At 42.6% G+C, this 26,724-nt stretch overlaps 1 protein-coding gene across 1 annotated transcript; it reads right to left on the bottom strand.

Annotated features, from left to right (window-relative positions):
* Positions 1-15,452: 15,452 nt before the first annotated feature.
* LOC141586379 (uncharacterized) lies at positions 15,453-16,475 on the bottom strand. Its single transcript, XM_074407590.1, has 2 exons — positions 16,284-16,475; positions 15,453-16,169 (listed from the first exon to the last, which is right to left on the bottom strand). Exons 1-2 carry the CDS (start codon positions 16,473-16,475, stop codon positions 15,453-15,455), a joined length of 909 nt encoding a protein of 302 aa, XP_074263691.1.
* Positions 16,476-26,724: the final 10,249 nt, after the last annotated feature.

Raw genomic sequence — 26,724 nt, 5'->3', positions numbered from 1 at the left:
ATAAAATATCGTAACGGTAATAATAGTGTAGATTTTTAATAATATTATTCTCCGTCTCGAGTTATAGTAGACTTGGGACGAAAATTCTAGTGGATACCGACTCATTTTGAGTTATTGGGCTTAACTTGACTCATGGGCCTTTTCCCCCTCTTTTCTCTACACAAAACCTCAACTAAACCCTCACAACTTCATCTCCCTCACTTGTAATTTCTGAAATTTCCCAACAACCACCCCACCATTGTTGAACCTTCCCTTACTAACCCTAAAACCACCATATCTCACTCAATTCTTCACCAATCTCGTTCCTTTTCGCGCCATTCTCTTCCTTTTCTCATTTCCCTTCTTTCTAAGTAAGAAAGTCGCCATCTTTTCCTCTATTTCGAAATTCTCATCTTACAAGGATGTGGATTCTTGACTTAATACCTTTATTTTTGTGTTTAGGGGAGAACTTGGACAACCCGGAGGAGGATAGCTACATCATTGACGAGTCTTTAGAAGATTGAAGTGCAAAAAGGTAACGGTGATGGGTTACTCGACTTTTATGTTAAAATTGTGTGGTTTTATGTAGTTATAATCTCATATGAATATTAGAAGTTGTATCTTTCATGATTGGTGCTAATTTGGTTGTTGAATATCATGCTTGTTTGCAATTCTCACATGTTTGGATGAAAATCTCATGCTACATCTCTTGAATCCGAAATTACCCATTCACATGCTCAAATATGTTGTTTTTCCGAGTTAGAATCATGCTAGGATACGTAAACGATTGATGGGAAACGATTTTTGTTGGTTTCAAATGGTTTGGGAGTGTTTTGCATGGAATCCGCGTGTTTGTAGTCCCAGTAGGGTGATCGTGGCTGGTCTCTTGACCGGGTGGGAGATCCTGTAAATTTTGAGCACATTTTAGAAAGGTGTAGTCAGTAGGGTGACGGCGGCGGTCTCTGACCGGCTGGGAGTTTCTGTAAGTTTTGGACAAATTTTTAGAAAGCTGTAGTCCCAGTAGGGTGATCGCGGCCGGTCTCTTGACCCATTTGGGAGTACACCGAGTATTTTAGGTGATTTTGAGTTTTGTTGTATTCCCAGTAGGGTGACCGGCGGCCGGGTGACCGGCGGCCGGGTGACCGGCTGGGAGTACACTGAAGGTTTTATGTGTTTTTGGAAATTTGTTGTATTCTAGTGGGTGACCGTGCAATGGGTGTGACCGGTGGGAGTGCACTAAAGGTTTTATGAGTTTTTGAAATTTGGTTGTAGTCCCAGTAGGGTGACGGCGGCCGGTCTCTTGACCATTTGGGAGTGCACTTTGTAAGTTTTATTAAATTTCGATTTTGACATGTTGTCCTAGCCGGTGGTCCGGCGGCGGTACACCACCCTTTGGGAGTCCCCTGTTTGTTCTATTTCACTTGCGACTTCTAATAATGATTGAGCTATGCATGCATCTTCTTTCCTATCGATAATTGGTTACTTTAAGACTCATTAATGTTATGATCATGCATAATGGTTATGGTTCTTGTTCGGACCCGAGTGTGACGTTTTACATTGTGAGACTACTCGACATTCCCTATTTATTTGCCCTCGGACATTGGGTCACGGTTAGGTGCCATTGTTTCCGAGTTGGGCTATTTTTCCTTCCGCCTTTTTCGGACCGGGGGTCACGGTTAGGTGACAAGGTTCCGCTTGAGGTTACTCGAGTTCGGGCACGGTTAGGTGTACCATATTTCGAGTCTTGGATACGATTTGGTATCGTTTGTCGAATCGGGTGTCGTCCATCCCGAGAGTCTGGCCAGGTTTAGACTAGGACCGTATTATGATCGTCGTCCTACCAAGAGGTTGGAGTCTAGAGGGTTGTCTTGTTTGAGTCTATACTTTGTAATTGTCTTACATTCGAGTCGGGTTGATATGTGACAGTTTGACCTAATAATTCTTCTCTCGTTTGTGCTTTACCATTCCTATTTTCTTATGCCCACTAATCATGATTTTCGTAATGCCGTAAGTATTTACTCTCATGCTTGTTTATTTAATTAAATTCTTAATTACTTGCATTTTGACATATTGTGGCTGGGAGAACCCTGAGTTACTCCCCACTGACTGTGGCTTTCATATCTATTATGAATGACAGGTTGGTGATGAAGCTAAGTGGGGAAGACCGTGTGAGCTAGCGAGTTCTTACCTTGGACCTTATTTAGTTATCACATAATAGACTCACCTACTTTTCGAATCTATGTTAATTCGTGGGATATCTTTTCCCCAATAAATAGACTTGTTTTGTAAACTTAAACTTAACTGTCTAAACTTATTTATCGTGTTGGTGATACCCCGCGTTGGACTTCAATAGAAGCCTTAAAAGTTTTTAAAATCACGTGTTTCCGCCACGTTTTGCTAGTTCTTTTAGTTACCTCAACGAGGGGCGTCACAGTTGAGGTGTTGGTGAAGAGGAGTGAAGCCCCCATTTATGATTCATATGAAGATAGCCATGATGATCAATTTGTGCTTTACAAGAACTCGTGGGATAAGGGAGCGGAGATTCGTGATGTTACTCTCCTTGAGGAGCCTATTCTTGAGACATTTGAGATACCTTATCATGAAGAAAAAGAATGCCCCTTCCCTATTGCCCGTGGAGATTGCTTTACACCTATCATGGAGCCAATGATTGTTGGAGAGGATATGGTAGACCTTCTTCAAAAGGTCAGAGTATCATACAAGAGCTACTTGGTGAAAAAGCTCAAAGAGAAAATTGCTCGTGAAGCCACTTGTGAAGATTTGGCGCTCACAATGACAACTTCTAAGGAGCCCGATCATCAAAGCCATGACAATTCTCCTTCCACCTTGGAAGGATTGAAAAATCAAAATGTTATCATCACCAAAATTAGAGGAGAAGGTGGCAAGTGGAAATCTCCGGATGAAAATAAGCCATACTTCATACCTAGTGTTGACAAGAATCATGGGCTTATTGGTTTGAAGCATCGGGAAAGCTCTAACGCTAAGGACAAAGCAAGAGAAAGAACATTTTACAAGCTTCCTTGGCCAAATTTCATATTCAAGTTGAGCAACCCATACTTATGCTTATTTGGAGCTTGTTCACAAGCTTTTGATCTCTTATTAAGAGCCTTGAGCTCTATGGATAAGAACTTCTACGATTTGAACTAGTTGGTGGAGTCCTATCTCAAACCACCATTTGTAAGATATTTCTTGGACCCTTTTACTTTGTATAATATTGTACATTATTGCATTTGCATTTAATTTCTTGCATGAGAGTGGTGAGAGAGAGAGTCATCTTACATTTTTAATGAGCAAATTTCAGAAAAAGATAAGGAGAAATAGAAAATCGGCGAAAGGGTATGTTATTGCAAGGAAAAGAAAAGAAAAAGAAGAAAAGGGAGCTGAAGACGCCCGTCCCGAGGCCCGGGCGCCCGTCCAGGACCCCCGTCAAAAACAAATGGTTGGCGTTGTAGCAGAAGACGGGCGGAATTATTCCAAAACGCCCGTCCTGGTAAAAGACGTCCGTATTCTTCACGGGACGCCCGTCCCGTAGGTCATCTAAAACAAAATCTTGCGCTGCACCAGAAGACGGGCGGATTTAATCCAAGACGCCCGTCCCGACCAAGACGCCCGTCCCAAATCCCAAGACGCCCGTCTTTTTCCTGCTCTCAACTTGAGAAAAATCTCTGTATTAGAATCCGCCCGGACTCAACCCAAGACGCCCGTCTTCTATTCTCACCAGACGCCCGTCCCGAAGAGAATCCGCCCGGATTGTCCCATTTTTCTATGATAAACCCGACAGGGCCCACCCTTATCCGCTCGGATTCCCCCTTTCTTCTATATAATCACCCCCTTTCTCCCTCATTTCTTCACCTTATCAAACCCTAAAACACTCATCTCCATCCTCAAAATCACACCCCCCATCAAAAACACTCCTCACACCCACATCAAAATGGCGCCATTGATGAACCTCAAGGGAAAGGCTCAGAAGTTGGTTGAATCCACCGGAAAGAAACGCAAGGGATCATCCTCTTCGATTCCGCGGGAGGTATCACTACCAAGGAACTTCCGCCCCATAATGAGGGGAGGAATTGAACAACTTGACTACTTCCAAGAGGTGCTATTTGAATCCGATGACCACCGCAATAACTTTGTCAAATTACTAGGTAAGAACTACGAACCCACTCAATTCGTAGATACTAGGGTGTTGGAAATCCTTAAGATAAGATACCCTACCGAGATGTTCTTTGATGGTCTTGGCATTGGGAAACTTTTCCATGCCCATGAGGAGACGTACCTTAGTCTCACCCTTGAATTCTTGAGTAGCCTTCGCATTGTAACGAATACCCGCACCAATGTGGGCATGGAGTTTAGGTTGTGCAACCTAGACCATCATCTTTCACTTGAGGAATTCGCCTACATTTTCGATCTTGAAGTGCCCGCCAACTATACCGAAAAACCCGATAATTTCGGTGTGGACCTTCTTTAGAAGGCTATCTCCGGGAGGGATTTTACCCATCCAAAGCAATGCTATACCTTCACCATCCAACATCCGGTGATTCGATTCACCGAGCGCTTTGTGGCCGGTACCATCAATGGGAGGTACGAACAAGATAGGTGTACTCTCATTGATTTAACTTTTCTTGAATCCTATTTGAGTGTTCGAGGGATGAGGCGTTATAACTTCAATACGCCACTTGAGATACTTACTAGGTTCAATGATTTCGCTCAAGGGACCACCTAACTCAAGACCTTCGTAATGGGAGGTCTAATTACTATTTTGGCCAACAACCTTTGTCCCGGGTTCAATGCCCAAGGGACCTATACTCCTCTTGAGGGGAGGACTTTGATTGATGAGCACACCATCTTCAACCATCACCGGTGGTGTAACTACACTCAAGACGGGAGTGTATAGTGGTACACCAAAGGATGCACTTCAATTATCCTTGAAGGTTGGAAGATACCGGGCATTGACCCAAGATTAAGCCCATACTCGCCTCCACCAAGCTACCTCCTTGATATCCAAATTCTTGACAATACCCCTCAAAGGGAAGAGCCACCCCGACAAATACCTCGTGGAGCACCGGGAAGGCCTATTCGCCCACCGTCCTATGTACCTATCCCGCCATACCCTACCTCATATACCCAATTTGAGCCGGCGATCCCCAATACCCCGGGTATAAATGATTTGATGGCACTCATGAATAGAGTGGACCTCGGGGTACATGAAGGGAGGGTCGATAACTACTTGGCCCTTTATCCCCAATACTATAACATGGCTCAACAAGGGTATGTCGACCCCAATGGTCCTAAACCCTCTTGGGCACAACCGGAACACTTGTTCCTTAATCAATGGAACCAAGCTTGGGATCGCGACGGCGGAGGGCATCCTAGCCAAGGTGGAGGGTACTCGGGTCAAGGAGGAGAATTTGACCAAGGAGGGTATTGGGGTCAAGCAAGCGGGTATGACCAAGCCGGGAGTTCTCATCGTTATGGCTATGATCAAGATGAGGATGACGAGTGAAAGAGGCCTACCTCACCACCTCCATTTATATGATACCCATCTCTCTCTCTCTCTCTCTTTTGTATATACATTGCATTTAGTGTAGTTTTCGCATGTATTTGTATTATATCTCATATTTCATTTGCATTAGTTAGTTCATTTAGTATCATTTGCATTGTAATATATCTCACATGATTCATGTAGTTAGTTGCATATAGACTAGAATTAATGCATAGTTACTAATGGCCAAACCTATTCATTTCTACACTAGAAATAGTGTTTAAATCGGTTTGGGGAGGTTTGACCATAGGTGACCATAGTCTACTAGAAATCATGCATCATATAGTATAGTTTATATTGCATTCCTTTGTTATATATGTCATATAGAATTGCATTTAGTTAGAGCATGCATTCATTCATATCATATCATTGCATTTGTACTTTATTTCCATAAAATCAAAAATTCAAAAACATGTTTTCCTTTTTATTCCTACCCCTACATGTACATTGAGGACAATGTTCAAAATAAAGTGGGGGATGGGAATTTATATTCCAAAAATGATAAAAAATTGAAATTTTTTGAAAAATCCCAAAAACATGTCATTTTATTTCATAAAATCAAAACCCATAAAAATTGAAAAATCGAAAAAAAAAAGAGTCCAAAAACATGTTCATTTCCTTTGTAATGTAGAATTGTATACATTGTATATACTTGTTTGTTTGTTTGTCTATCCTTTTTCACATTGATCGACTACGCCACATCCGAGACATGAGGATATTGAAGACCGCATGGTATGATCTTTCCAATCTCCTTTTTCCTCTTTATGTTAATGACTATGTGGCTTTATTTTGATTGATGCGGTATAACAATGTGAACTTAGGACTTGCATTTAGTTTATATGTCATATTAGTTGGTAGAATCACTTGCATTAGGATGTATATAATAGTTGCATCATGGCATATAGTTGCATTTAGCTAAAATATTTTGAAAAGTGCCTAATTAGGAACTTTGACAAGAGCAACTAAGCCATTATAAATACTTTTTCAACTTAAGACTTCGCCTACTAGAATGGTTGTAAAACACCCTAGATTGTGTCATACTAGTGTCTTTTGACCCATGACCCAAAGCCTAGTCAAGGGTTTGCATGTGAGTCACCTATCCAACCCCGTGATGCGATATGGACTTGGTTAACTTGTCTAGGTGACCTTGATTGACCTTGTGGTAAGGCAACCCAAAAATACTTTCTATCAATAAGTTTGAAGTGCTCATTTCGAAGATTTTGTTATGTGGAATTAATTTATTGCTAAGGAAACCTCAAATGTTATGAAATGTTGAAATATTGAGAATTTTAGTCATTTTGATGGAGGCGTACCACTTCGATGTGCTTTGGAGAGGGATCCATTGAATTGGGCCCCCACACGGTTGTGAATTCAACCGCCCAGAGACAGAGTGACTGTCACCCCGAAAAGCTATTGTCTAGAGGTTAACCGGTTGCCTAATAAGCGATTGGCGAAAGCAAAGGACATTAGCACGGAAAGGACAAACCCCATCTTAAAATTTTTGAAATGTGAAAGTTGAATGAGGTCAATTTTTGAATACTAGTCATATCCACCCTTGTTTACAACGATTTGAGCATTTCATTCCCAAAAAGCCTTTTTATCAAGCCACTTTGTCGAGCTTGGGACGATCCATGACCTTTACTTTTGTAGAGAACTCGAGACTTGTCATGTCATATGCTACTAGCATCATAGGGATCATCCTTCCATACCATCCGATCGCTCTTGACGAAAGCATTTGGAAATTGAGGACGAAAGTAGTCTAGTTTAACACCATTTGGAGGTGATTTAGTGCCATCCTCTTAGTCTTAGTAATTTGTTGAACTAGTATTTGTGACGGAATATATGCTCTTAAATTTTTTCCTTCTTGGTTGACTCCGCCACTTGATGAGCAAGTGGCTATTCTTTTTGTAGATGCGTCCATTACTTGATTTTGTGTGCTTAATGTTTGGATGTGTCGTCATTTTGGCAAGACCCACCTTGCCTTGCAAAAAGGCATCCTACCTCATGGTTGTCTTGTTGTGAGTTGAAGGGGCGGAGTGAGACCCGCTAATTGTCTCATGTCGGCTATATTAGTAGGATAGTTTAAATAAAGGTCTAGTTTTTGTCACCTCTTTACTCGGGACGAGTAAAGGTTCGGTTTGAGGATATTTGATGTGACCATTATTTGAGCATATTTAGTCCCCTAATTGAGCATATTTTGCATACTATTATAACATTCCATGGCCATTTTATCCGTCAAAACCTTCCTATTTGCCTTCCTAGTGCATCTCTTGTATTTTGTAGGAAAGAAGAGAATAAGGCGGAAATTCCTGTCTTTCGTGCATGTTTAGAAGCTATTTGGCGATATTTGATGAGCTAAGATTAAAGAGGAAACAAGAACTAAAGACCAAATCCCACAAGAATAAAATGGAAGTGAAGGGAAGGGAAGAATGGAAGAGAAAACGAGACTGCACTCCAATCCGTGCGGCTTCTGTAGACGCCGGCCGTCCCCAAACTACAGAATACGTGCGTCTTCACCCAAATCCGCCCGTCTTCCCCTGCTACAATCCGCCCGTCTTTCCCCTTGGACGCCCGGATTCTCCTGCAGCAACTTTCGCCTTTTTTCTTTCTCCGTGAAAGATGCCCATCCTTTGAAAGATACCGGCGTTTCCCTGCTCTAAACTCAAAAGTGTAATTACTAATTTAGCCTTAGTTAACCTAATGAAGCTCTACTATAAATACCCCACTTGTAAGTAATCAGGGGGGGGGGGGATCTCATCAAGTTTTTAGAGTAGAAAGTTTCCTTAGATTAAATCAAGCTTGCTTAGATTAGATTAGGAGTAGATTAGAATAGATTGCTCTTTAATCTTTCCACAAATCTCACATTAATCTCTCTTTAACTATTGTTCAAGTTTATTATTCAAGTTTATTATTGGGTAATTGAAGATTATTGGGTTATTATTGGAGGATTGACAACCCTTCATCAATCAATCAAGTTTCTTCTATTATTCTTAGCTTTATTATTTGGATCACCTCAAGTTTGGTACAATTCCTTTACTCTTTAATCTTTATTGTTCATTTCTTCATTCTATTATCATGTTTATACTTGTTGTGATGTTTGACACCATTAATGACATGTTTCCCATGATAATGAGTGAGTAGTTATTTAGCTAGGATTAATGGGTAATTAAGGGAAACCAACATGGGATTGATTAATGCTTAATCTAATATGTTCACATGATTAAATTGCTTGCTTGTTGTGATGTCAACTTTATGCACATGTTATGTTTGATGAAATGTTAAGCCTATGAATCCTTGCATTTACAACCATCTCTTATCTACTCAACTTGACTTGTAAGATATAAACCAACTCGAGTCTTGTTAGACCATGCATAGAAGTTGAATAGGAGGAAATTAAGTCGACTGGTAGGTGTTGTACAATCTAATCGATTCGGCTCCGGGACCCAACTCTTCCTAAGAACCGTAAGACATAAACCAACTCGGTTCCCCCACAACATTAATTGCTTGCAACCTTGTAAACATGTTTGTATGATCAACACCATGAATCCCCTATGACCCCATGACATCCTAGCACCTTTAACCATTTGTTTACATCCTTCCTTTTATTGCTTGTTTTACTTTATTACTTGCATTAATCTAGGACACAACTATAAACCCAAACAATCGTGACACTAGCATAAATTGAGATAGATAGACTAAGAACCCAAAGCACACCGTCCCATGGATCGACCTCGACTTACCGCTAACTAGTAGTTTGTTGAGTATTATAAATGTGTTTTGATAGGGTGTAAAACGACACGCCCACGTCAGCTATCTTTTTGCATTTGGGTGAAAAATTATTGTTGGTTCTTTTGCATTTGGGGGACTGCTTTTTGAACATCAAAGCCTTGGTCATTTGGTTGATTGTATGAAGGTTGATTTCTCATTGGAGGTGGGGTGTATGTTGGTTGAGGGTTTTGAACATTTTGGCTTTTGTATGAAAGATTTGGATGGAATTTGGTATTCTCATTGTAATAGTTAGAATAAGGGGTACCACTCTTGTATGCTTGGAAAGCATTCACTTGTTCACTTGTTCCCCCTACATTCACTTTGGTCATGTCCTAAAGTTCCACAACTCTCACATACTCCACTTGGAATTGAGGATGATGCCACCATAGCATTAACATGTTGTCTAGGTGATTTGGAAGCTTCATCAAGCTTAGCCATAGCCTTCTCAAACTTTAAATTGATGGTGTCAATATGAGCACTTAGTTGAGCACCCAATTAAGTTATGGAATCTACCTCATGATTTCCTCCTCTAGTAGCCTTTCGTGGTCTACTATATTGTGAATTATGAACCGCCATCTCTACGATTTTGGCCCATGTTTGATTGTCATCAACTTCGGTAAACATCCCATTGGATACCATATTGAGGATGTTGCGGGAGTCTTCATATAGACTGTTCCAAAATTGTTGCACAAGGAACCACTCGCTAAGTCCATGAAGTGGACAAGAACGACAAGTGTCCTTAAATCTCTCTCATGCTTCATACAATGATTCCTCATCACTTTGCTTGAACCCGGTGATTTGGGCTCTTAACATATTGGTCTTCTCTGGAGGATAGAATTTCTTGTAGAAAGCAAGTGCTAACTTCTTCCATAAGTCAATACCAAGGGTAGCCTTGTCTAGGCTCCTCAACCATTGCTTTGCGGCACCAATCAAAGAAAAAGGAAATAATACCCATCGGATTTGGTCTTAAGTAACCCCGGTTTGAGAAATCGCATCACAATAGTCACAAAAAGTCTCCATATGTGAGTGAGGGTCTTCACTAGGCATCCCTCCAAATTGACTTCTCTCAACTAGTTGTATGAATGTGGATTTGGCAATGAAATTACCGGTTAAGTGTTGTGGTGTAGGAGTACCATGTGGTAGGTTCTCCTCGGTTGGTATGGAATGTGATGAAAATTTAGGCATTGTGGGTTGATTTTGTGGTGGGTTTTGTATTGGTTGTCCTCTCCTTCTCTTGCAAAAGGGTTGGTAAACTCAATGTTATTTGGTTGAATGTCCAAAATCTCTCCAATACCTCTCAAAGTACCTCTAGCAACTCTTCTATTGTTGGTTAAGGTTCTTTCAATCTCAAGATCAATAGGTAATGGATTTCCTTGTGATCTCCTAGTCCTGCAAAATATCAAACAACTCGAAAATAATTTGAACGACCTTGAGGAGATTGACTTCTCCAAGGTAAAGAAAGACACAACTAAAAACAATTAATGAAAATCAAATCAATTGAACACCGTCCCCGGCAACGGCGCCATTTTTAGTCCGGTTTATACTCGTCGTCAAAAGTTACCAACCAAAACAGTATTTATAACTTCACAAACTACTCTTAGTAAAGAGGCAAGTAAAGGTCGGATCCCAAGGGTCGGGTATTGATGTAGGATTCTCAATCGTAAATGGTTGAGTCTTAGGGTGTCAAAATTTGGTTTGATATGAGATTGGTCTAAGCTAATTAACAAGGTAAAAGTAATGTAATGAAAGCAAGCAAGGCAATTAAAATGAGATGTAAACAATTGATTAAAAGCACTAGGGTGTCATGGGTTTATAGGGGATTCATGGGAGTTGATCATACAAACATGTTCTCAATTATATAGCAAGCACTTATTGTTATGATGGAATCGAGTTGGCGTATAAGCTTACAATCCCTAAGAAGGTTTGGGTCCCGGAGCCGAATCGATTAGATTGTACAACACCTACAAGTCGACTTAATCCTTCCTATTCAACTTTGTTCATGGTCTAATGAGGTTCGAGTTGGTGTATAAGCTTACAAGCCTCATTGAAGAGATAGGTGATGGGTAAAAAATGCAAGGATTCATATGCTCGCATTTCATCAAACATAACATGTGCAAAAGTTGAAATCACAACAAGAAAGCAATTTAATTATGAAAACACATTAGATTAAGCATGAATCATTCCCCATGTTTGTTTCCCCTACTTCCCCATTAACCCTAGCTAAGGAAACTACTCACTCATGATCAAGTTTAGCATGCTAATAAGGTTGTCAATCAAACTAACAAAGCTAAATATGATGAATTAATGAAAGTAATTAACAATGATTAAAACAAGGGTGAAAGGAATTATACCTATGAAGATGATTCCAAATAATAATGCAAAGAATAATAGAAGTACTTGATGATTGATAGAAGGTTGTCAATCTCCCAAATAAACCCAAATAATCTTCTAATTACCCAAAATAAATGAAGAACAATAGAGAAATTAAGGAAAGATTAAGATATAATTAATATTGATAAATTGTATTACAACTAAATTAAGACTATTTTGATAAGATTAAGAATGGATTAAGATATTACTAAGAGAGCATTAAGGGATGATGCTAATCTAGGTAGTATAATGGGGTATTTATACTAAAGATTAGGTACAAAGATTAGGGTTACTAAGGGTTTAAATGACTATTAAGACCCTAAGAAAAGTTGAAGAAATGCTCCTCTCGAAGGAAATGAGCATATCCATGTGCTAGTCCCGCCACGATCCGTGCGTCTTGAGCTGTAGCACAGGCTCTCTGACTTGTGATCCGAGCGGATCCTAGGAGAAGACGCTCGGCTCCATGGGCTGCAATCCGCTCGTCTTGGCCGAAAGACTCCCGGATGTTGATGATGGGAGACGCCCGGATTGTGTCTGATCCGCTCGGATCCCTGGGCAGACAGCTTCTCTTCTTTTCCTCTTTCACAATCCGCAAGGATCATTTTGAGGATACAAGGATCCTTTCATCATTGCCCATTTCACTTTATTATCTACTTAGGCCTTCTAGTGTTGCCTTCTCTTTGATGCGTGGTCATTATATGCGATCCATTTAGCTCTATTTCGCCATGTAAATGCAAGATTAGCCATACTTTCCTACCAAGGAGACAAAACCTCAAAGAATATGCAAAATGGGGAACTAAAGATAGTAAATGACCCAATTATGTACTATAAAGCATGGGAACGAGGCTAATTCGGGGACTAAATGTGCTCAAATATGAGTCACACCAGTACACCTTAGGGGATGGGATGCTTGAGTCGGGTAGCGGTCTTGACGTCGGATTTCTTTGTATAGGTATGTTGTCATCATCATCGTCATCTTCATTTTCAGTTGTGGTTATAGTGATAGTAATAGATAGTTATGATGGTTGTATAGGTGGTTTTCATGATTGATTGGTATCTTGTGGTCGGACGCGGAATCGTTGTGGTTTGCTAAAGGTAGGTTCGCCTACTGAGTACTGTTGATTGTCTAGAGTGTCTTTTCTTGATGTATAATTGGATTAGTGTCGTTATTGTTAATCGGTTGTGGTAGTTTGGTAACATTGTGTTGGTATTGTGGTTGGTGATTGTTGTTTGTACAACTGGTTGTGATTGTTGTCTGTGGTTCTCGAGGTGCGTCCTCGGCTGAGTAGAGTCACTTGCGGGAGTGGCTTCACGCCCTTGATTCGCCTTCTGTGGAACTCGCCATAGAAGGGATATGTACATTAAGGAATATGGGTTTAGGTGGGAATGGCTGCGGTCCCCCACTGGCAGGACTGGACCTTCGGACAGTCAGATATGTGTGGTTGGTTGGAGAAGGTGGTGTGTTTGTGTAATGTTGTACTCGTGTCATGTCTGCTTTTGTATTTGTTACCTCAGTTGCTGACCTGGTGTGGTTGTTGTGTTGTTTCTTGTTTTGTGTCTGCCGTGATCCACTATGGTGAGCAGTTGGTCTTAGCAGGTTGGTGTTTGGATCATAGTTGGGTGCTTGAAGGGACGAGTCCATCACGAGTTATGGCAGAGATAGTTTCACATAGCTGATAGTAGTTTTGAGTTGTATCTTTTATATATCTTCTGTTGGTCTTAATCACTTGTAATATAACTTAAACGTTCTTTTATCGACATTATTTGATTATTAATGTCCTCGGGCAACCGAGATGGTAACGCCCGTATCTGTTAGGGAAGGTCTTGCTGAGGCTCCTTGGTAGATGGGGGTATTACACCATTGCTGACTTGGAGCAGCAGCGTCTTGATCTGAGGGAGCGTGTGGCTGAGCTGAAGGCTGAGCTGAGTGGAGCCAAGAAGAAGTTGAAGGAGGAAGCTGATCAGTTGGCACGCACTCAAGAGGTGTGCAATACCTTTTCTGATGCCCTCAAGCTCTGATGAAAAGATCAGTGAGCTGATCTCCTTCGCCGCCAACATTGTTGCTTATGCTACCTAGCGGGGCAAGATCAGCGGGATGCGTGCTGCGCTGGCTGAGCCTCCTACCCTACAGTCCATCGAGGAAAAAGAGAGGCAGCTGGAGACCCTCTACCCTGTTTAGCCTGACTTGAGCGTGCTGATGCCTGAGGTTGGCGAGGTGAACTCCCCTGCGTTGATGGAGCAGACTGCTGCTGAGGAGGCTGGTTCTTTCCAAGAGGTTTCTACTACTGTGGAGGTTCAAGAGGCTGCTGGCATTGAGGGCGTGCAACCTGGTCCTGTACGTCATGGCTTGTTGATTTTATGTAATTAGCTCATGGAGCTGTCGTGTCAGCCTACTGGCTGGTTTTAGTTGGTAGTGGTCGTGTCAACCTAGGAGGTTGGTTTAGACCAGTCGTGTCAGCCTGAGAAGGTTGATTTAGACTTAGCTAGCTGCCGTGTCAGTCCAATGACTGATTTAGGCATATGCCGCATTCTGGGTGGAAGTGGTCGTGTCAACCTATGAGGCTGATTTAGACCAGTCGTGTCAGCCTGAGAAGGCTGATTTAGACTTAGCTAGCTGCCGTGTCAGTCCAATGACTGATTTAGGCATATGCCGCATTCTGACTACTTAACCTTGTTCATGACGCAAGGTGTGTTCATCACGTTTAAAGCCAATAGGGGCGTACCTTAGGCAAGTTTATCGTCATTCTAGGACTAATGGAACGTTGCAGGATTCTGGTAGCTCAGAGATCCTTGCGCTCCATATGTTTGTGCATGCATGCTGGGAACCTGATTGCGTCGAGTACTCGGTATTGAGAGCTACGTTTGGGGGTGGTATCCAGGGTAGCTGGGTGAGCTTTAAGCTGTCAGCCAGGCTCCCTTTCGTATGTTCCACAAGCCGCCTGGTGAGGGTGCTCCTATTGGAGAATTAGGTTAGGCATGTTAGAGTGCCATGTGCCTTGTCACCCCGCGTTTGCAGTTGACAGTCCTACCAGCAAAACTGGCATTATCTCATGGGGTGTTAGAGCAATTGTGGTCCCAGGAAGCTACAGACCACACGGCTCCAATAGTAGTTTTAAAGCTCAAAGAAACATAATAAAAAGAAAATAAATGGAACAAAGTTGGTAGTATGCCTGCTACCTTTTTTTTTGCCGTTTTTGAATACAAAACTCTGTACACTAAATTCTACTTTTATCAAAAGTGATACCTCTTCAGATGAAGTATGTTCCATGGTTTTTGTATGATTTGACCATCCATGGTCATCAATCTGTACGCCCCATGGACAACAACGCCTTCAACCTGGTATGGTCCTTCCCACTTATAGGCGAATTTGCCTGCCTTGCGATTCTTGGTGTTTCGGAACACTTCGCGGAGAACCAGGTCTCCTACCTCCAGGAGCCTGATTTTTACGTTTTTGTTGTAACTTTTGGCGACTGACTGTTTGTAGGCAGCCTGACGTATCTTTGCACTTGCTCGCAGCTCATCTACCGTATCCAGGCTTCTGATCATCTCTCCGTGAATGCTTCCGCTTCTATCCATTTTGAAAAATAGTCTGTCATTGCTAGCATCCATAGTCTTTTTCCTGGGGCTCTAGGTAGAGGGCCCACGATGTCCATTCCCCATGTCATGAATGGCCAGGGGGAAATGATAGGATGCAAAGGTTCTGCTGGCTGGTGGATCATTGGCGCTGACCGCTGGCAGGCGTCACATTTTCGGGCATACTCTGCCAAGTCTGCCCTCATTGTAGGACAGAAGTAGCTCTGTGTGAGGGCTTTATTGGATAGACTCCTGCCCCCTTCATTTTTCCGCATTCGCCACTATGGAGGGCATGAAATATGGTATGTGCTTCTTGTTTATCCAGGCATCGTAAGTAGGGTCCTGTCAGTGACTTTCTAAAAAGCACATTATCAATTAGTGTGAATCTGTAGGGTTTCATTTTAAAGCCCCTTACCTCCTTCTTGTCATCCGGTAGCTTTCCGTGCTTTAACCAATCTAGGTAAGGCGTTCGCCAGTCCCGATCATCTGCCTGATCAGCTGACTGGTCATCTGAATGGCCATCTGTGCTTGACAAAACTGTCGCCCCATCCTGCTGATCTTCTAGTTCTCCTTTATCTGCTTCTTCTACTTTTTGGATTGATGGCCCCAATACATGTGCGATGGGGATGTTAGCCAGCTCTGTTGGCTTGAAGGTTGCCCCCAAGGTTGCTAGGGCGTCAGCCTCCACATTCTGGTCTCTGGGGACCTGTTTGAGCTTGCAATCTCTGAATTTCTGTTTAAGCTCCTTTACCACTTTTAGGTAGGCTATCATCTTTGAATCCCTAGCTACATACTCATCATTCACATGGTTAACTATAAGTAAGGAGTCGCTAAATGCCTGCAGGTTCCTGATTCCTAATTCCAGAGCCAGCTTCATTCCTAGTATTAAGGCTTCATATTCTGTTTCATTGTTAGTTGCCTTAAATTTACACCGTACTGCTTGTGCTATCAGATCTCCATGTGGGGATCGCAGGATTAGGCCTACACCTACCCCCCTTTGGTTGGAGGCTCCATCAATGTTCATCTGCCAGACTTCTGCCTCCTTGTTCCCTTGGAGGGTTAGGATTTCTTTGTCTACCAGGTTTTGGATAGCTAGGCTGAAATCTGACACGAAATCTGCCAGTGCCTGCGACTTTATTGCGGTTCTTGGATCATACCTGATGTCGTACCCACTAAGGTATACGGACCATTTTGACATTCTGCCTGACAGCTCAGGCTTTCTCATTATAGATTTTAGTGGGTAATTGGTCACAACATGTATGGTGTGGGACTCAAAGTAAGGGCGCAGTTTGTAAGACGCAATTACAAGTGCTAGTACTAGTTTTTCGAGAGATGTGTACCTGGTCTCTGCTGGCAGCAGAGACTTGCTTACATAGTAGACTGGCTTTTGCTCCTTGGCTTGCTCTCTGACTAGGTTCGTGCTTACCCCTACCTCTGTGACAGCTAGATAAAGAAACAATGGTTCTCCTTGTTCTGGCTTTAATAGTAACGGCAGGGTGCTGGGGTAGTGTTTCAGCTCTCTAAATGCTTGCTCATGATCTGTGGTCCACTCGAATTTCTGGCTCTTCCTCAATATGTCGTAAAATAGCCTGCATTTGTCTGAGGATCTCGAGATGAACATGCTCAAGGCTGCCACCTTGCCTGCTAGCCGTTGCACATCTTTTGGCTTTTCTGGTGACTCTAGCTGTAATACTGCCTTAATTTGCTCCGTGCCGGCTTCTATTCCTCTTTGAGTTACGATGTAGCCCAAGAATTTTCCGGATGAAACTCCAAAGGTACAGTCCACTCCAGACGTCCAAGAATGTTAACATTTCATGTCCAGCTGTCGCATCCACCATTGCATTAATGTGAGGAAGTGGGAAGGGGTCCTTCGGACATGCCTTGTTGAGATCGGTGAAGTCCACACATACTCTCTATTGTCCATTCTTCTTGGGCACTACTACCACGTTTGATAGCCATTCTGGATATTTTACCTCTCTTATCTTGTTTGCTGCTAGCAGGCTATCCACTTCCTGGTTGATCACCTTATTCCTTTCAGCTGCGAATTTTCTTCGTCTCTGCTGGATGGGCTTACATCCCGGATCTACGCTGAGCTTGTGCGTTATGATAGATGGATCTATTCCTATCATGGGACCATGTGAAACAATCCATATTGGCTTGCAAAAATTTGATTAGGTGCTGCCCGATATCTCCTGTCCATCCTGCCCCTATCACCACAGTTCTTTCTGGGTGCAGCTTATCCAGGTTGATTTGATCTAGCTCCTCGGCTGGGGGCTCGATGTATTCGTCCTGGATGCACTGCTTCTGTGATTGCTATGCTGGAGGGTTGGCTATGCACTTTAATTCCTTCTTGTAGCAGCCTCTGGCTTCCTCCTGGTCTCCTTGTATTGTTTCTACTCCCTAAGGCGTGGGGAACTTCACACATTGATGATACGCTGAGGGGACTGGCTTCATTAGATGCAACCATGGTCTCCCAAGAATAACATTGTAGGTAGATGGTCCATCTATAAACAAGTACCTCACCTGTTTATTGATTCCTCCGGCATAGGTTGGAATCACGATCTCTCCCAATGAGTTAGTTGTTTCTCCACTGAACCCCACCAGCGGGATAGTCTTCTTCTGCAAGTCTTTCTCGCTGAACCCCATGTTTTCTATGGTTTTCAGCATGATTAGGTTGACCGAGCTACCAGTATCTACCAGGACCTTTCTAACTGTGCAATTGGCCATTGACAGCGTTATGATAAGTGCATCATGATGTTCCTGGCTGTCGTGTATATCCTCTTCGTCGAAGGCGACAGCATGCAGTTTTCTGTGGGAAACTCTGCAGGAAGTCTCCGGTCTGTCTCCCTTATTTTCAGTAGCACGCCTCTTGGCTGTCGAATATGTCAATCCGCTTAAGTTTGAGCCACCTGTTATCACGTTTATTATCTTGGTGCATATAGGCGGTGCTGCAGGCTTTACAGAGCTCACCTTATCCTCCTGCTTGTCCCCACGTGGTAATAGGTGGCTCAGCTCCCCCTGCTCGTACAGGCGCCTAATCTCCCTGCGTAGAGTGTAGTGCCCAATGTCACGATGGAACTCACAATTTTTCTTACTGTCTTTTCGCCATGACTGTCCTTCTACTGGTGGCCTAGGCCACCTTACCCCGTCTCCTATCTCCCTGAGTGCTTTTAGGATTGCTCCGACACCAGTTGTTAATCCATATTCTGCCAGCGTAGGGAGTTGCTGATTCTCCTCTCTGTTGTCGATTCTGTTGACTCTCCTAGCATATGGCTTATATCTCTCCTCCTTATTTCCGGTGGATTGTTTTCTACTTGACTTTTCCATGGCCGACGTGATAGATACGCTTGGCGTACTTGGTATGCTGGCTCTAGCTAGGATGTCTTCTTCTAGTCTGATTGCAGCTGCTGCCTTTTCTTGTACCGCTTCGAAGCTATGACAAGGGTGCATAGTCAGCTGCTTGTATAGGCCTGACTCATGGTATAAGCCCCTTCTGAACGCTTCCACTGCTGTTGACACGTCGCACTCCCATACTGCCACCTTTTTATTATTGAATCTAGTGTTGAATTCCCCAATGGTCTCGTTGGCGCCTTGAACAATCCGGTATAAGTCGCCAGTGTGCTTTTGTGGCTTCCGGCTGCTTACAAATTGTTGAGTAAACGCATTTACCAGATCGGCAAATGTGGATATCGACCTGTTAGGTAGACTTACGAGCCATCGGAGTGCTGGTCCCGACAGTGTGGAACCGAACCCCTTACACATACAAGCTTCTTTTACATGCCCAGTGGCTATCACTGTCATCCTCTTTTGTTTGTACTGGCTCAAGTGATCAAAGGGATCTGTTGTGCCATCGAAAAGAGTCGTGTTTGGGTTTGCGAATCCCTTCGGCATGGCGACAATAGATATTGCATCCACGAATAACGAGTCAGCATGACTGTCGGGCGCTGCCTTCTCAAGTTGGTGTGGCATCAGTGGGACCCTGCTCAGCATCTCCCTTAGCTCCAGATATTGCTTGTTGGTTAGGTTTTCTGAGTCTGGGTTGCGTCTGTCTATTGTCTGCTGATTCTGGATGCTGCTCCCAAGCCCGAACTCCAAAGGATTCTGATGCGGCGTGCTACCTATTGGGATTGATGTCACGAGCGTTCCCTGGTGCCAGCTTACTTGCGGACTACCTGCGGATCCTGCACCTGGTGTTTGGTTAGTTATTACGAGGTTACTAACTGGGATGTTACATGGTTGTATTTCTGTACGGCTGGCAGGCTACCAGCTATCCGGTGTGAGATATCCTAGTCCTTGTGGGACTATCCTTTCTCCCGTTGGTACTGCTGTTAGATCTAATCTGGTCACCAGCTTGGCTGGAATCTGCCGAGGTCGACTCCTGCTGCCTGACACTCCCTGGGTGAGATCCACCATTGGGGCCTGATCCTCACCCTCCGTGCTCGCTGGTGTGCTGGACTGCTGTCTCAGGACGTCGATCTGCGCCCAGAGTTCCCTATTCCTCCTTTTCGCCTCAGCTTCTGCCTTCCTTTAATCTTCCCGCATGCTTTTCATCACCTTCTGCAGATTTTCCATGCCACTAAGTAAGGCTTGTGTTGGACTCGGTGGTGGAGTGAGATTTGAGCTTCCAGGTGCCTTGTCTGATTTGGAGTGTGCCGCCACAACAGGAGTCCTGGGAGGCAAGGTTACTTTTGTCACAGGTGTGGCTCTTGAGGTGTGTCCAGGTGCTTGAGTTTGAGCCGTTGATGCTGGATTCTGGATAGGATTTGGTGGTATCAGCGACTGGCTGCTCCCTGACCTGGCTGATAATGTTTGTTTGTCCATTATGTATCTAAGTAACTAACGATGACGACCACAAGGCCCCACGGTGGGCGCCAAACTGTTTTGGTATTTTTCTACCGAATTAGGTTAAGTAAAGTCAATGCGGTCTTATTGATGTTACCATTATTTGCGCACATTCAGTCCCCTAATTGAGCCTATTTTGCATACTATTATAACATTCTATGGCCATTCAAAACCTTCCTATTTTCTTTTCTATCGCATTCTATATGTTTTGTAGGAAAGAAGATAATAAGGCGGAAATTCCCGTCTTTCGTGCGTATTCGGAAGCTATTTGACGATATTTGATGGACTAGTATGAAGAGGGAGCGAGAACTAAAGGCCAATCCCACAAGAATAAAGTGGAAATGAAGGAAAGGGAAGATTAGAAGAGAAAACGAGATAGCACTCTAACCCGTGCGGATTCTCTAGAATCCGGCCGTCCCCAATCTGCAGAATCCTTGCGTCTTCACCCAAATCCGCCCGTCTTCCCCTGCTACAATCCGCCCGTCCCGACACCAATCCGCCCGGATTCCCTCACAGCACAATTTCGTCTACTTCGAGCTTCAAAGAAAGAAGCCCTTCCTTCGAGAAATACCGGCTTCTCCCTGCTCAATCTAAAAAGTGTAATTACTAGCTTAGCCCTTAGTCAACCCTAATGCATCCACCTAATTTCTACTATAAATACCCCACTTGTAAATAATCAAAGCGGGAATCTGATCAAGCTCTCTTAGATTAGTTTAGGAGTAGATTAGAATAGATTGCTCTTTCATCTTTCCACAAAATCTCACATTAATCTCTCCTTAATTATTGTTCAAGTTTATTATTCAAGTTTGTTACTTTTGGGTAATTGAAGATTATTGGGTTATTATTGGAGGATTGACAACCCTTCATCAATCAATCAAGCTTCTTCTATTATTTTTTGCTTTATTATTTGGATCACCTCAAGTTTGGTATAATTCCTTTACCCTTTAATCTTAATTGTTCATTTCTTCATTCTATTATCATGTTTATACTTGTTGTGATGTTTGACACCATTAATGACATGTTTCCCATGATAATGAGTGAGTAGTCTCTTAGCTAGGATTAGTGGGTAATTAGGGAAAACTAACATGGGATTGATTCATGCTTAATCTAATATGTTCACATGATTAAATTGCTTGCTTGTTGTGATGTTAACTTTATGCACATGTTATGTTTGATGAAATGCTAAGCCTATGAATCCTTGCATTTACAACCATCTCTTATCTACTCAACTTGACTTGTAAGATATAAACCAACTCGAGTCTTGTTAGACCATGCATAGAAGTTGAATAGGAGGAAAGTAAGTCGACTTGTAGGTGTTGTACAATCTAATCGATTCGGCTCCGGGACCCAACTCTTCCTATGAACCGTAAGACATAAACCAACTCGGTTCCTCCACAACATTAATTGCTTGCTTATAATTGTAAACATGTTTGTATGATCAACACCATGAATCCCCTATGACCCCATGATATCCTAGCACTTTTAATTAATTGTTTACATCCTTCTTTTATTGCTTGTTTACTATATTGCTTGCATTAGTTTAGAACACAACTACAAACCCAATCAATTGTGACACTAGCATAAATTGAGATAGATAGACTTAGAACCCAAAGCACACCGTCCCATGGATCGACCTCGACTTACCGCTAACAAGTTGTTTGTTGAGTATTACAAATGTGTTTGATTGGATATGTGACGACCAACTCTTGTCCTATCAAAATGGCGCCGTTGCCGGGGACGGTGCTATGTGATTAAGTTCTTACTTGTTTGTCTATTTTGATTTTGCTTTCACCTTGAGGAACTTGTTCCTCAAGGATTGCTCTTACCGTTCTTGTGTAGTTTACATGCTTGTAGTTGCTTCCTTGTCTTAGTTATGATGATGCAAGACTTGACATGTGGAGTATGTGGTGGATCTTTTGAGTATGACTATGGGTATGGGGAGTTTGAGGAGCAAGTCAACACAAACCTACCTTACTATTTGTACAATGAAAATCCTAACCACTACCCCAAATTTTCCTACCAAAATCACCACATCCAATATCCACAACAACCACCCACTCAATGCCCACTTCATAATGAGCTCCAAAGGCCACAATACAACCACTTTCACACCTACCCACAACAAGAAGATGAACCCATTCAAAATGTAATTCTCCAAATGATGGGAGATCAACAAAACTTCTTCAAACAAATGCTAGAGGAGAGCCAAAAGAGGGATAATGTTCTTCAAGGCATTGTTGCCCAAAGAGAGGAATTGGAGATTCAAATTGCCCAATTGAAAGAATCCCAAGCAATCACTCCCCACCGTTCTTTGGACATTGAGCATAAATGCGAATTTGAAGTAGTAACTTTTGATATGGAAAGTGAGAAATGGGAAGAGCCAATCTCCTTGAGCTCTTGTGACTATGAAAGTGTTGTGTTTGATGAAGAAGACATGAAGTTGATTAAGCCAAGTACTCTTAACCTTTGTGAGTATGAGAGTGTGTCTTTTGAAGTGAATATTGGAACGTTAGAGAAAGAGTTGAATGAAGCCCCCATCTATGATTCGTATGAAGATAGCAACAATGATGATGAGACTAATGGATGGACTCGTAATATCACCTTGCTTGAGGAGCCTATCCTTGAGACATTTGAGATACCCTATCACGAAGAAGAACGCCCTTCCTTTATTCCTCATGAAGACCACTTGACACCTATCATGGAGCCAATGATCATTGAAGAGGATATGGTAGACCTTCTTCAAAAGGCCAAAGTATCATACAAGAGCTACTTGGTGAAAAAGCTCAAAGAGAAAATTGCTCGTGAGGCTACTTGTGAAGATTTGGCACCCACGGTGATACCTTCTAAGGAACTCGATCATCAATGCCATGAAAATTCTCCTTCCACCTTGGAAGGATTGAAAAATCAAAATGCTATCATCATCACCGAGATTGAAGAAGAAGTTGGTAAGTGGAAGTCTACGGATGAAAATGAACCACACTTCATGCCTAGTATTGACAAGAATCATGGGCTTGTTTATTTGAAGCATCGGGAAGGCTCTAATGCCAAGGACAAAGCAAGGGAAAGAACATTCTACAAGCTTCCTTGGCCAAACTTCATATTCAAATTGAGCAACCCATACTTGTGCTTATTTGGAGCTTGTTCACAAGCTTTTGATCTCTTATTAAGAGCCCTTAGCTCTATGGATAAGAACTTCTACGATTTGAACTAGTTTGGTGGAGTCCTATCTCAAACCACCATTTATAAGATACTTCTTGGAACCTTTCACTTTGTATAATATTGTACATTATTGCATTTGCATTTAATTTCTTGCATGAGAGTGGTGAGAGAGAGAGAGTCATCTTACATTTTTAATGAGCAAATTTCAGAAAAAGATAAGGAGGAATAGCAAATCGATGAGAGGGTATGTTTTTGCAAAGAAAAGAAAAGAAGAAAAAGAAGAAAAAGGAGCTGAAGACGCCCGGACTTAGAGGAAGACGCCCGTCCAGGACCCACGTCAGAAAAATGGTTAGCACTGTAGCAGAAGACGGGCGGATTCTTCACAAAACGCCCGTCCTGGGACAATACGTCCGTATTCTTCTCGAGACGCCTGTCCCGTATGTCATTCAAAACAAAATTTTGCGCTGCACCAGAAAACGGGCGGATTTCATCCAAGACGCCCATCCCGACCAAGACGCCCGTCCTAAGTCCCAAGACGCCCGTCTTTTTCCTCCTCTCAACTGGGAAAAATCCCTGCATCAGAATCCGTCCAGATTCAGGCCAAGACGCCCGTCTTCTATTCTCACAAGACGCCCGTCCCGGAAAGAATCCGCTCGGATTGTCCTGTTCTTTCGGATAAACCGGATATGACTCACCCTTATCCGCTCGGATTCCCTCTTTCTTCTATATAATCACCCCCTTTCTCCCTCATTTCTTCACCTTATCAAACCCTAAAACACTCATCTCCATCCTCAAAATCACACCCCTTCTCAAAAACACTCCTATCACCCACATCAAAATGGCACCATTGATGAACACCAAGGGAAAGGCCAAGAAATTGGTTGAATCCACCGGAAAGAAGTGCAAGGGATCGACCTCTTCAATGCCACGGGAGGTAGTGCTACCAAGGACCTCCCAACCCTTAATGAGGGGAGGAATTGAACAACTTGACTACTTCCAAGAGGTGCTATTTGAATCCGATGACCACCGCATGAACTTTGTCAAATTACTAGGTAAGAACTACGAACCCACTCAATTCGTAGATACTAGGGTGTTGGAAATCCTTAAGATAAGGTACCCTACCGAGATGTTCTTTAATGGTCTTGGCATTGGGAAACTTTTCCATGCCCATGAGGAGACTTACCTTAGTCTCACCCTTGAATTCTTGAGTAGCCTTCGCATTGTGACAAATACCCGCACTGATGTGGGCATGGAGTTTAGGTTGTGCAACCTAGACCATCATCTTTCACTTGAGGAATTCGCCTATGTTTTCGGTCTTGTAGTGCCCACCAACTATACCGAAAAACCCGATAATTTCGGTGTGGACCTTCTTTGGAAGGCTATCTCCGGGAGGGATTTTATCCACCCAAAGCATTGCCACACCTTCGCCATCCAACATTCGGTGATTCGATTCACCGAGCGCTTTATGGCCGGTACCATCAATGGGAGGTACGAACAAGATAGGTGTACTTTCATCGATTTAACCTTTCTTGAATCCTATTTGAATGTTCGAGCGGTGAGGCGTTATAACTTCAATACGCCACTTGAGATACTTACTAGGTTCAATGATTTTGCTCAAGGAACCACCCAACTCAAGACCTTCGTGATGGGAGGTCTAATTACTATTTTGGCCCACCACCTTTATCCCGGGTTTAATGCCCGAGGGACCTATACTCCTCTTGAGGGGAGGACTTTGATTGATGAGCACACCATCTTCAACAGTCACCGATGGTGTAACTACACTCGAGACGGGAGTGTAGAGTGGCACACCAAAGGAAGTACTTCAATGATCCTTGAAGGTTGGAAGATACCGGGCATTGACCCAAGATTGAGCCCATACTCGCCTCCACCAAGCTACCTCCTTGATATCCAAATTCTTGACAATCCCCCTCAAAGGGAAGAGCCGCACCGCCAAATACCTCGTGGAGGACCGGGAAGGCCTATTCGCCCACCTTCCTATGTACCTATCCCACCATACCCTACCCCATATACCGAATTTGAGCCGGCAATCCCCAATACCCCGGGTATTAATGATTTGATGGCACTCATGAATAGAGTGGACCTCGGGGTGCATAACGGGAGGGTCGACAACTACTTGGCCCTTTATCCCCAATACTATAACATGGCTCAACAAGGGTATATTGACCCCAATGGTCCTAAGACCTCTTGGGCACAACTGGAGCTCTTGTTCCCTAATCAAGGGAACCAAGCTTGGGGTCGCGACGGCGGAGGGCATTCTAGCCAAGGTGGAGGATACTCGGGTCAAGAAGGAGAATTTGACCAAGGAGGGTATTGGGGTCAAGCAAGCGGGTATGACCAAGCCGGGAGCTCTCATCATTATGGCTATGATCAAGATGAGGATGACGAGTGAAGGAGGCCTACCTCACCACCTCCATTTGTATGATACCCATCTCTCCCTCTCTCTTTTGTACATACATTGCATTTAGTGTAGTTTTCGCATGCATTTGTATCATATTTCATTTGCATTAGCTAGTTCATATAGTATAGTTTGCATTGTAATTATCTCACATGATTCATGTAGTTAATTGCATATAGACTAGAATTCATGCATTATCACTAATGACCAATCCTATTCTTTTCTACACTAGAGATAGTGTTTAAATCGGTTTGGGGAGGTTTGATCATAAGTGACCATAGTTTTGCATCATATAGTATAATGTAGATTGCATTCATTTGTTATATATGTCATATAGAATTGCATTTAGTTAAAGCATGCATTCATCCATATCATATCATTGCATTTGCACTTCAATTTCCAAAAAATCCAAAAATCCAAAAACATGTTTTTTCTTTTTCCTACTCCTACATGTACATTGAGGACAATGTCCAAAATAAAGTGGGGATGGGAATTTATATTCCAAAAATGCATAAAAATTGAAAAATTTGGAAAAATCACAAAAATATGTCTTTTAACTTCATAAAAACAAAACCCATAAAAATTTGAAAATTTTAAAAAATCCAAAAACATGTTCATTTCCTTTGTAGTGTAGTCTTGTATATATTGTTTTGTATACATTGTGTTTGTTCTATCCTTGTTCACATTGATTGACTACGCCACATCCGAGACATGAGGATCATGAAGACCGCATGGTATGATCTTTCCAATCTCCTTTTTCCTCTTTATGTTAATAACTATGTGGCTTTATTTTGATTGATGCGGTATAACAATGTGAATTTAGGACTTGCATTTAGTTTATATGTCATTTTAGTTGGTAGAATCACTTGCATTAGGATGTATATAATAGTTGCATCATGGCATATAGTTGCATGTAGATAAAAAGTTTTGAAAAGTGCCTAATTGAGAACTTTGACAAGAGCAACTAAGCCATTACAAATACTTTTTCAACTTAAGACTTTGCCTACTAGAATGGTTGTAAAACACCCTAGATTGTGTCATATTAGTGTCTTTTGAC

Source organism: Silene latifolia, chromosome 1, assembly GCF_048544455.1.
Source record: "Silene latifolia isolate original U9 population chromosome 1, ASM4854445v1, whole genome shotgun sequence".
Classification (NCBI taxonomy): domain Eukaryota; kingdom Viridiplantae; phylum Streptophyta; class Magnoliopsida; order Caryophyllales; family Caryophyllaceae; genus Silene; species Silene latifolia.
The sequence above is the reverse complement of the archived record's forward strand: the minus strand, read 5'-3'. Positions and strand labels throughout refer to the sequence as shown.